Source organism: Cupressus sempervirens, chromosome 8, assembly GCF_028749045.1.
Source record: "Cupressus sempervirens isolate cs-2001-9-10 chromosome 8, ASM2874904v1, whole genome shotgun sequence".
Taxonomy (NCBI): Eukaryota; Viridiplantae; Streptophyta; class Pinopsida; order Cupressales; family Cupressaceae; genus Cupressus; species Cupressus sempervirens.
Genome location: NC_143125.1, coordinates 433,805,088 through 433,816,860, shown reverse-complemented (window position 1 = coordinate 433,816,860; position 11,773 = coordinate 433,805,088). Strand labels below are relative to the sequence as shown.

The following is an 11,773-nucleotide window of genomic DNA, read 5'->3' as shown; positions in this document are numbered from 1 at the left end:
ATGGCAAAAACTCATTTTAATTATTATTTTTGGCAAAAGGGGACTGTAATTACTATTACTATTATTATTATTTTTATTTTTATTTCAAACATGTTGGCAAATACTCATCCATCACTTTTGGAGGTTCTTTCTTCAATTTCATTTCAACTAGAAAGATTGATATGATATGATATGATAGATTTTAATGACGTCCACGAGACTAAAGTAGTCTATGGGACCCATGCAATCACCCTCCCGAGTCAGGAGCAAAACTAGTCAATTGTAAAGTTTCGATTAACTTGTCTCTCCTTCTCTGAAGTTTGGTAATCAAATCCGCTGCTCTCTTCACTTGATCTTCCTCGAATAAATAGTTGAAGTCCCTGTTCTGCAATATTTTTGTATAGCCAGATCTAATGTCATTGTAAGCCGGGCAGTCTTTGACAAAGTGCTGCTCTGTCTCAACTATTCCCATATTACAAAATAAACATGTTCTATCTGCCCACTCTTCCTTTGGAACTTGCCACCGATCAATTTCACATCGCAACTGATGTGAACTAGTTCGAAGTTGTGCCATCAACATTTTTGCTTTCCAATTAATAGATGCTCTTATATAGGCCTTTTCATCATGACTAGAAGTGGGATTAAATTCTTTAATGTAATAAGATTTTTTCCGCCCTATGCGTCTTGTCCACAAAATATTGCAAAATTTTTCATTGACAATTTTTTTTATTTTTATAATATTATCCGGGCAGGTTTGGATGTTGATATCCCATTTTCGCATCCATTTGTCATTTTGCTTCATCCATGTGCTTTTCCGCTTCACAAGTTTTTCCTCTATGATCAACTTGGGCCAACGATGTGTTTCCAGCCCTTGGGGGTTTTCTTTAAGTAGCTTATCATCGGGACCAAAGCAACGACCTCTAATGGAAAGGAACCCACCTCCACCAAAAGAATCTCATACGGAACTGTGGTCTTGACTTTAAGATTGCATGTGATGAAGTGTTTTTGAATTCTTTCTACTTGCCACCATTTCTGTTCGGACATACTACCTCCCCACACTTCACATCCGTATAGAATAACCGGAGTGACCAGCAAACCAAAAAGAGTTTTCATGGTCGTCCAAACCCATAATTCTACGTTACTACACTTGTTTTGTAAAGAGTATAACGCCTTCCAGCCCCCTTGGATCCTTTTTGATCTGCAAGTATCCCAATTGAGTTTGTTATGAAAATCGATGCCCAAGTATTTGTACTCTTCCACAATCTCAAGTGGTCTATTTTCAAACAGAAACTCGTCTTGTATGCTCCTATTCTACTTCAGCGAGAAGATCATAATTTTGGTTTTGCTAGTGTTAACTTGCATTCCTACTTCATGACAACAACTTTCTAGTGCTATCAAGTGCTCTTTCAAACCTTTAGCTGTTCTAGCAAGAATTATGAGATCATCTGCATATAAGAGCAATCTTATCACAAAGTGGGCCAGCTGCACCCCCTCACTATTGGTCTTGTTTATCCACTCTTCTAACTTGTCAATATAGAGCCCGAACAATGTTGGAGATAGCAGACACCCTTGCTTAACCCTGATGGTGCTGTCAAAATTTTTTGATAGCCCTTCTGTCGTTCTGATTTTAGCTTTGACCTGCTCATATAATTTGTAAACTGCTAACCTAAGTTCTTTAGGAACTTCCAACTCTTCCATTTTATCCCATAATTTATTACGTGGCACTGTGTCGAATGCTTTTTTAAAGTCCACGAAACAACAAAAAGCCTCGTTCCCCGGAGTGTCCCAAACTTTCTCAATCAAGTGTCTAAGAGTGATGCCATGATCTATAGTAGAGTGTTTTGGTCTAAAGCCTGCTTGCCCTATTGCACGTTTGCCTTCTGTTTCAGCCTAGTTGCTGATTTTTTGTTCTACCAAGCTGCCAAATAACTTGCTAAATAGTGGATTGATCATGATGGTTCGGTAATTAGAAGGATTATTTATATCTCCACTTTTGTGGAGTGGGATCACCACACTTGTTGTCCATTTTACAAGGAAGCCTTCTCTATTGATACTGTTGAAAATTTTAGTGATGTGTGGTGTGAGGGTTTCAACACTCCATTTTAAGTATTCAGCTTGAAGCCCATCTATATCTTGCGCTTTACCGGCAGTTAACCTCCTTATGCCTTGGATAATATCCTTTTCACTGAATAACTCCCCTGTCGTCTCTGTTTCCATGGTTCTACGTTCTCCTAGATCACACTCGTGGAGAGTCTTGCATATTCCAGCCAATGGAAGAAGCGAAAGACGCGGTAGGCTTTTTTATTTTCATTTGAAGCATACGAGTAGGCAACTATAGGTCTGTAAATTCAAAATCCAAATAAAGTGAAATTGTCCGCTCCCTCTTGGGCGCTGGGAGTTGTATATATATTTGTAGATACTGAATAATTGCGTCTCTTTCGACCGACCAAGGTTGTTGCCATTGCAATTGCAATTGCCTTTGAGGGATTAAGCGTAACTGTCAAGGGTTTAAACCCTCTTCAATTCCCTCGTTTAAACAATTCTGCTCTTCATCATATTGCAGGTAACAATACACGAAGAATTTATGGCTCGAATATTGTTTGAATGCAATGATAGTTTTCTTAAGCTTGTTACATTTAGAATGCGTTACTATAACCCCAATTTTCTGTTACAACGATTTATTTGTGAGCAGCCCATTCATTGCATTTCTGGGTATGATTTGATTTCGAAGGTAAGAAAATAAAGCGGAGACAGAATCCTTCAGTTCAAAAAGTAAGAGCTTGTAGATTGGTGCTAATGACACCCCAAATGGGGCATTATCTTCCTGGGGGACGAAGTGTGAATATTATGCCCCTGCCCCAGGTAACTGCAGCAGCACCGACATCCTTCATGGCAATACCTGCTCTTGCTCCTAGACTACCCTATTGGGACGGTCCTTCGGAAATGGACATTGCCAGGACACATGCTCTCGAAAAGGTATGTATGTTTTCTTTATGTGCATAATTATATTCATTTGCTCTGTTTGTCTGTTTGTCCCTTTGATTTGATCTTTATCTGCCTTCCAGTTTCTGGGTGACGCAGAAATGATTTCTACTGAGGAAGCCGTCAAGAGGCGAAATGTTCTGAATCAACTAGAACAGGTTATCTTCATTCTTTTTCTTGTTGTTTTTCAGTGCTTTATAATTTGTAATAGTGTGAATTGCATACACCCTTCCACTTGTTTTGTTAGCACCTTAATTCTACTACAAACTACATTTTAATCAAGGAAATGATGAATTCATGGAAAGTATAAAAACTATAGCCCTCAAATTATTGTTGTAGCAATCACACTCGAATAACAATTAAACCAAAAATGCTCACTCACTTATAAGACAGGGTGCGACATATCTCTCACGAGTATATGTAGACTAGGAAGCAACGACAATAAATGCAATTAAAATGAAAACAACAGCTATGAAATAATTGATAAGAATTTTGAACCTCGAAAGGAATACAGGAAGAAGATTTTAACAGCTGTAATGCCCCTTTTCTGATATTCCTGATTTTTGCCCTAAAACAATAATTTTAACTTACGATGAGAATTGCATTGTTTTATAAACATAGCTTTATAAAAAATGATGAAATTTTAATGATGTTCAACTTATAAATTTAATATTTATCAATAATTCTGAAAATATAACTTATCTTGATTTTCTGCAATAATATTCCTTCGAACTGTGATGATAATGGCTTGTCAAAGATCACTAATACCGAGATCAATAAATCATAGATTCATAACACAATACTCAATTAATCAAACTGTGAATTCTTTGGAAATGCTTAGCAAGTCTGCTGAGTTAGAGCGTTTTATCCCTATTTCAACAGTGGCAATACCAATGATCTCATCCCTAGCTGGCCAAAGAGCACAAAAATATTGCCATCTTCCAACTCTTAGCCCCCCTTGGAGGGTTTTTCATCCCTGTGGACCTAGAGTTGGGTTTTCGCCCAAACTCAACAAGAGCATGAAAGCTTTTTGTCCCACCAATTTTCATAAGCCCAGATCTTAAGGGTATTAGTCCTTCTGATTTGCAAATACTAACTTCAGTTCAAAACTGATATCTTGGTGCATTTGCTAGATTATTACTGAACACTTGATTTCTCTTTATTGTCATTTCATGAAGGATTGATGAGTGGATACCTATGATGCTTGAATGAATTGATTCTTGAATAGTTGATGTTTGAATGATTCATATTTGAACAATGGTATTTGTATGATTGATTGTTAGTTTGTTTTCCTGGTTCCTTTATTCCAAATTGAAGATTGGTTGATGATTGAGTGATTTCCTTTGCTGGATTCATGGGTGATGATTTACTGCTTGATGGTTTGATGTATTGTTGAGTGATACTTGAATGAATGCTGATTTGATGAATTGGTAAGTGATGATTTTACAAATTGATTCCTGAATGGAATTGTGATTTTGTTATAACTGAATGAATTGATATTCAATGATGAATTTCTGAATTGATGATTCTCCATCGATGTCCCAAATGGAAGGTTCTCCCTTTTATATCCTCCAGTTTGAGAGAATAACACCTTTTAATTAAGACTATTGCCTTAATGTTGGTAAACAGATTTGTCAAATGCATTCTTAAGTTGACTTGCCTTTGTGTAGTGAAAAATGTGCTAATAGTTGGAGAGATTATTATGAAACTGCAATCTTCCTTTGTGTTTAAGAAGGGTAGCTCCCTGTATGATGGGTTTTTAGATTTATGTATATTTTTAAAAATGAATGTACAAAAAGGAAGAACAACAATGTTAGAGGAAAATGAATACCCAGAATTCCAACAATAGACATAGGAATACCGACTGACTCTTTCCAACTGATAGAAAATTACAGAAGGGGACTATCACCTATAGTTTGCAGTCTTGAGCTTGGAAAATACTCAGCAAACCCAAAATTTTCAACTTGGCAACGTAGAAAGTACTCAAAATTATAATCTCTTAAAGAAACATATTCTTTTTGTAAATTCCTATGTTGCACGGGTACTTTTACCCATGCCCCTAGGACTCGTACCAAGTACTGGTACATGTACCCGAGTACGAGGTACTCAATGGAGAGCATCATAGCTAAGGATCTTGATTAAGATTTCTGATTTTTGTTTCAGTTTTTTGTTTGCATATCAGCTTGCTGTTTAGTAAGCTTATTTCAATATGTAATCACTAATCGGTTTGAAATTTTGATACAATAATTGTGTGACATTGCAATTTGTATACTTAATCTTGAAAGTTAATGTTTGACAGTAAACTTTCACTGTTCTTGTTTTGAAAACTCAAGTCATTATATTTTCTATAAAATATTAAATTGTATATAAAAAAATTTGATGTACTCAAAGTATCTTGTCTCCTATTATGAAAACAACGTACTTGTACTCATACCCATACCCGTCTTCCAAAGTACCCAAGTACCCATCTCCATGCAATCTTGGTCAATTCAGTTACAGAATGTTTAAAATCAAAATTTAACAACTTGAAAGAGAAAATACATGGTTTTATAGAAAAAACAACATGTGAAACACATTTTAACCAGAGTTTTACCCGCTGCAACATTTTTGCCCACGTTCTTTTGCTTCTATAAAAATGTGAGAGTTAGATTTGTGAAATTCGCCCAGCAAAAAAAATTGAGAGTACTTGGCAAGTCAAAGAGTATTTGTAAAGTTTGTAAACTATGTTGTCGCCATTATTTTTGATAGACAATAATGATGAAAGGAGGAAAATGAATTTCAGTATAGGAGGAATGTAATAAACTTTGCTAGTTCTGATCAAAGAGTTCAAGTCTGGACTTAAGGTATTTTGTCAAACAGTTGGCATGAAACCCTGGTGTTAAGCTTTGATACCGCTGCAGTATCCCACCTCTAAGTTTTGGTAAGGAATTCGGACTTTCTGTAGTGGCATTTTTACGAACAGTTTGCAGGTAACTCTGAAATACTCTTGGAGACCAAATACTCTTGAACAGATACCAACCAAGGAAGACAATACAAATATAAATGCTAGTCTAATATTCTGAGAAAACCAGCTCTCTATTTTATGATGATAGATAGTTAACATACAGTGATGATCATACAGCAGTATAGCAAAACATATCTCAGGAATTATTACCTCAACCACATACTCTCATTACAACAATATTAAAATAAATGTGCATGTATCCTTCATACAGTCACCTGAATGGAAAGTTTGTCAGCTAACATTACATTCAATGTGAGAGAGAGGACATGGCACCTGTAATTACTTTGCTCAAGTATCCAAGCCTGTGGAGGTGTATGCGAGTGCCGAGAGTGAGTTATCTGCAGCAAAGGTATGGCGTTACTGCTGCTTCACCTGCGTATGGTTATCTGTCGGACCCGACTGTAAGTGATGCTCACAATGGAGCCACTGCAAGACTGGAGTGAGACTGACCCAGTCGCGTTAGACAACTGCTGTGACCACCTCAGTACTCGCTACCAGCCGCCCCTTATACTCCTGTGTGATACTGATACTCTGGCTGCGGGCGATAAGTATTTTGACTGTATGAGGCTCGACTCCTATTGCTCCCGACCTGTATATTCCCTAGCACTTGACAATCTGCTGCCAAGCTGCTCCCAGTCCGTGATGTGAATCAATGCCACTGTAAATGAATTTAAGTGCTGTATTTACCTTTCAACTATGAATGTCTGCCAACCTTGCCTGCCAAACAAGCTCAATACTGCTGGACAATGTTCTATACGTGCAAGAATTCTGTGTAGATTTCAGTCTCCTGCTCTCCTTCCTGCTGTGGAACTCGAACTTCCTGTAGCTCAATATCAATTTGAATCTCAGTTCTGAAAACACAATGTGAGATACTAGGTTTGCGTCTAGTCTCACTCTTTTCCTCAAGAGGTTTTGTCCTTAGGAAATATCCAGTCACATTAAAGCAACTCTTAGGATTTTAGAAAATAACATATATCTGTCGTGTCAACCCCAATGTAGCTCCACGCTTTTATAACCTCAATATAAGGGAAGACACAAACAACTAGGCAATGTGGGATTAAAAGCCAATTTCGTCTTTTAGTCACTTAAGTTACTTTATAACTTTATAACATTAAAATATTTAAATAAATCACTTAAGTCACTTGAACTTTAATATCTCTTGAAATACTTGTCTGATTGCCATGCCGTCTGAAATAGGAATCTCTCCTCATAATTCCCCATGTGACCAAATACACTTTCTAAAAATAGAAAGGGTCCATCTCTATTACCCCTGACTTACTATACATAGTAAGTATGGCAAATGGAGTCCAAATGACATCGAACGAAGGCCAAATCCATAAATCACTGAATGTTGGAGATGAATCAATCCTCAGAAGGCCCTCTAACCATCCTCATTATGGCAAAGTTTGGCGATGTGATAGTAATCCTTATGCCTTACCAATGGACCATAAGCCTCACTAATATCACTAGCCATGGTTATAACCATCTTACCATATATCAAAGGCATAAAGAGTAGTTTGACAATTTTTCTCGTTAACTGAGATTCTATGATAGCATACTTATTATTATCCAATCTTGAATGCAAGAACTCCTTAAATTCATCTTTCAAACACATAGACAAATCTTGGATTTCCTTTTCAGGAGACAGAAGAAGATTGGTTCGCCTACCCATTTCAGCGTTAAGCAATAGATAACTCATTATTTGATAAGCACTGGCAGATGCATCTTGAGTCATTGGAATACTATTCCAACCACTAATTCTATTGATATCAGTAACTCTTTTGTTAGACAGAACCTTGGAGATTAGCCTACAAGGATCCAATATTAGGCTAATCCCTGAAATTCTGATGTTGGAAACCAATGGGGACATTACAAGGAAACACTTGATCTTAATATATTTAAACCAATATATTAGGGTCTATTTGTGTTTCATGAATTACATACATTGTTTGAGTTGAAAACTAATGGATTCGACAAATTCACAAAGAAATAACCAATTTAACATACAATAAATTAGCAATAACAGTCAATGCTTGCAAACCAAATGTATTCTATATTATCTTTTAAAAATATTGAAATTCAAAAACCTTTAGGTTCAAAGTGTCAAGCCAAATTTTGAATACAACCTCTTTGAAAAGTTCTCCAAAGTTTTTCCCCTTTGAAAAAGTCCCATTACAATATAGAATAGCATGTATTTATAGGCTTCAGTAATGTCCCCAATTCGAAATTTCTCTTGTTCACCCATAAACAACAATTCCAACAATAGAATGCCAAAATAAACTTTGTTTGCCATTGATAAGCTGAGAATATTATGTGCATATACATTAGCTAGAGCATAAAGAATTCTTAATATAAACAGTATCACTACTCCATAGCCAATTACAAAATCATCTAGGTAGGAACTTTGAGAGGACATTGAAAAACTGCCTAGCCTAACTAAGCTTGAGAGCATGTCACATTCACATTATGGCAAACTTGCCAACATTTCACAAGTGGCAGCAGTGCCCAACTATGATTAGTGCCCACTTGGGTGTCCCACAAGTGGCAGGAATGTCGAACTATGAACAAGTACCAGGAATGTTTATCTATGACCAATTCCATCCCTTGGGGAAATCAAATTGCCTTCCGGTCCACAAGTGGCAAGAATGTTCAATTATGTCCAATTCCATCGCTTGGGGCAGTGTCCTTAGTCCAACTATGCCAAAGAGCACGCAAAATTCACATTATGGCAACTTTCCGTTATACCGCAAATGGTAGGAATGTCCAACTTTGGCCAATTTCCCCCTTGGGGCAACTAAATCACCTCTTGGTCCACAAGAAGCAAGAATGTCTAACTATGACTGATTTCATCCTGTTGGGGTGCCATGCTTAGTTCAGGGGAGCTGGTAAATGACATCTCTTTATCTTATTTCCTCCAACTCATATCATATGTGTCAGCATAATCATATCATCCAAATCACCATGTGCATCAAGCATGATAAATGCATAACCATATCACCCAAATTGCATAGTATCACAATATCATGCATGATTATACCCTTTCATGCATACTGGTCTTAAATCAGAATTTTGCCATAGGCTGTTGCATATCTTAATCTGATTCCCTTATATCAGATTACTCTTTTAGATCGATTTCCTTATATCAGATTTTTCCTTGATCGATCTTTTAGGTATATTAGTGAATGATGATTGAATGATTGTTGATTGTTGAGTGATGATTGAATGGTTGTGCATTTGATGTTTGATGAGTAATTATTGAATGATGCTGATTTGATTGCTGAATTGTTTGTTTTCTTGATCCCAAGACAAAGTGTTGATTGACGTGGATCCGATAATTGTTTGCTTGATTTCTTGAGGGATTAATCACTAATGAATGAATGGACTTGTTTTGATGTATCCATGAGTGAAGATTCATAAGTGAACCTTGAATGCTTGGAATGATCTCTTTTATACTTCATTGGTGAAAAGATCACCGCCTTCCATAAGGCTTGAGACACCACCCTTCATTGCTGCCCTTTGGGAGTAATAAATTATCTCCCAAATTGATCTCTCTTGGATGTATTTTTCAAATGAACCCTCTCCCCTTTATATCTTTCAATTGAGGGACAGTCGTATCTCTCCATCATGTCTGCTCCTTTGCAAAATGGTCACATTTTTTCACAATTACCAGCCTTCAAAAGAGTCACAAGCCTTCATCATTTATGCTCTTCTCGAGGGTTACAACCTTCCATAATTACTACGTTTTGAGAGAGTGACAACCCTTCATCATTTCTACACTAAGAGTCACAACCTTGTTATAATTTTAGCCTTTTGAAATAGTCACAACCCTTCATTATTGCTGCCCTTTGAAAGGGTCACCTCCTTATTTGCTCCCTATTCCTTTCTCCATCCATCAAATTTTTCTCCATTTCTTGTGCCCCATACTTCCTCTCTCCATATCCTCTTTCAAATGAATTCTCCCCCACTTTTATATTTCATGATGAGGGAGTCACTGCTACAAGCTAGGGTTGCCGTTGTACCAAAAGATTGACATGTCAATGCCCGATACAACCACTAGACTTATAGAACATAGGAGGTGATTAAGCCATGTCTAGAATCCCGAAAGGAAACGTTGGCGGTTAGTCCAACAATTCCCCCCTCAACGTTATCCGAGGAGATTAAAACCTGTGACCAAGCTCTGATACCACTTGTTACAAGTTAGGGTGATTGTTGCACCAAAAGATCGACTTATCAATGCTCGATACAACCACTAGACTTATAGAAAACTGTGGGCGGTTAAGCCATGTCATGAATCCCTAAGGGGAACGTTGGTGGTTAGTCCAACAATCACAACTCTTCATTGCATATCTCTTGACCTTTCATTAAACTTAATTAACTTGTAACTATATTATTTATTTATTTTTATATTGTAAGTTTATTATTATTATTTAATATTAAATTCTATTTCAAAAAGGGGCACTACGACTTCCTCTTCATGACCACCTAGTAACTCTTGGCAACTACCCAATAACTACCATTCCAATATACAATACATTTATAAAATAATATTTCTTAATGGGTTAAACCTTTGCCTACAATGAGTGACATAAGTCACTATTACAAAAGGCAAATTATAACTCATTATGTTGAAGAAAGAACATGATATTGGTTTCCTCACAGTGCTTGTCCGCTTTTGTTAGCTTCACTTGTCCTTGTAACCATCTCACCATTAAGGTAGTTGAGAACATAAAACTTGTATCCTTTTGTTGAAAAGAATAGGTAATCTTGAGGTTCTTCTTAAGGATGAAAAAGCTCAAAGTGTTGCAAAATGCCTATAGTTTGGTATGTTAGTAATAGACATAAAGAATATCGAGTGAACCTCCACCATAAGTCAAGAACAATGGTATTTCCTCTTTGTTAAAATGCTTATTGTCATTGCTAATAAGGCATGATGTTCCTTACTTTTCTTTTATGATTCACTTCATCGTAGACTTCAATCACAGATGTAGGGAAGATGCCATGCATCACTATTATCTTGCAAGGCTTTTATATGCAACCACATGGGTGACTGCATATTTCATCTCACCTGATATTGCCCTTTTTAGTGATTTTTGTTTTATATCATTGGCTCAAGGCTGTCATTTCTTTTAAAACCTCACCACTTGCATGTCAAAGTTATTTATATGTTTTTGGAGACGAACCTATGCATTCAGTGGCTAGCAAACAATACCTTCTACCGAGCCATTACCATCTTGATTCAAAAAATCCACCATCTGCTTGGTTGGCAAAATTCTTCATGTTTTGATTCAAAAGCTTTTTAATGGACTCCCATTCAATTACACAACTATTTGCAAAGTGAATAGAGTAGTTGATGCACCCAACATTTGATCCAGATTTACAGTCTTTGGGAACCTTGAAGATTTCTGTAGTATCTAGCAATACATCCCTAACGATTCCACTGAGATCAATGTTGCCCTTGCCTTCCTATGAAACTCATTAACTCTCTCTAGCTCTTTACATAAACAATTTGGAGGTAATTTTGATGCATCAGCTTGTTCCATGATAGCCATGTACATCACATTGAGACCTATCTTTCCATGATCATTGTCATAATTATATGCTTTCAAAGATGGCCCTACCTATTGTACTTGAAAGATTCTAAAGGCTTTTCAACAAATCTATTTTGTGAGGTGTTCATTGCATTCCATGAGATCACATTTCTTTGTGAGGCATTCTGCTAGACTACTTATTTGCTTTATCGTGCTTCCCTATTTGAAGGTGCATTGCATATTTTGAAAGTCTTAAGAGCCTTTTTAACCAGTCCATTTT

At 36.7% G+C, this 11,773-nt stretch overlaps 1 protein-coding gene across 3 annotated transcripts in view; it reads left to right on the top strand.

Moving 5' to 3' along the window:
* The first annotated feature begins 2,242 nt into the window (after positions 1-2,242).
* Positions 2,243-11,773, top strand: part of PAPS3 (poly(A) polymerase 3) — a 48,004-nt gene continuing 38,473 nt past the window's right edge. For 2 of the 3 annotated variants that reach the window (XM_089798004.1, XM_089798002.1), the window contains exons 1-3: positions 2,243-2,542; positions 2,711-2,955; positions 3,045-3,119. In XM_089798004.1, coding sequence (XP_089654130.1) covers positions 2,776-2,955; positions 3,045-3,119 — 255 coding nt within the window. In that variant the 5' untranslated portion in view covers positions 2,243-2,542; positions 2,711-2,775. Of the gene's footprint in view, positions 2,543-2,671; positions 2,956-3,044; positions 3,120-11,773 lie in introns of all 3 variants that reach the window. The other variant, XM_089798003.1, reaches the window with a different exon arrangement.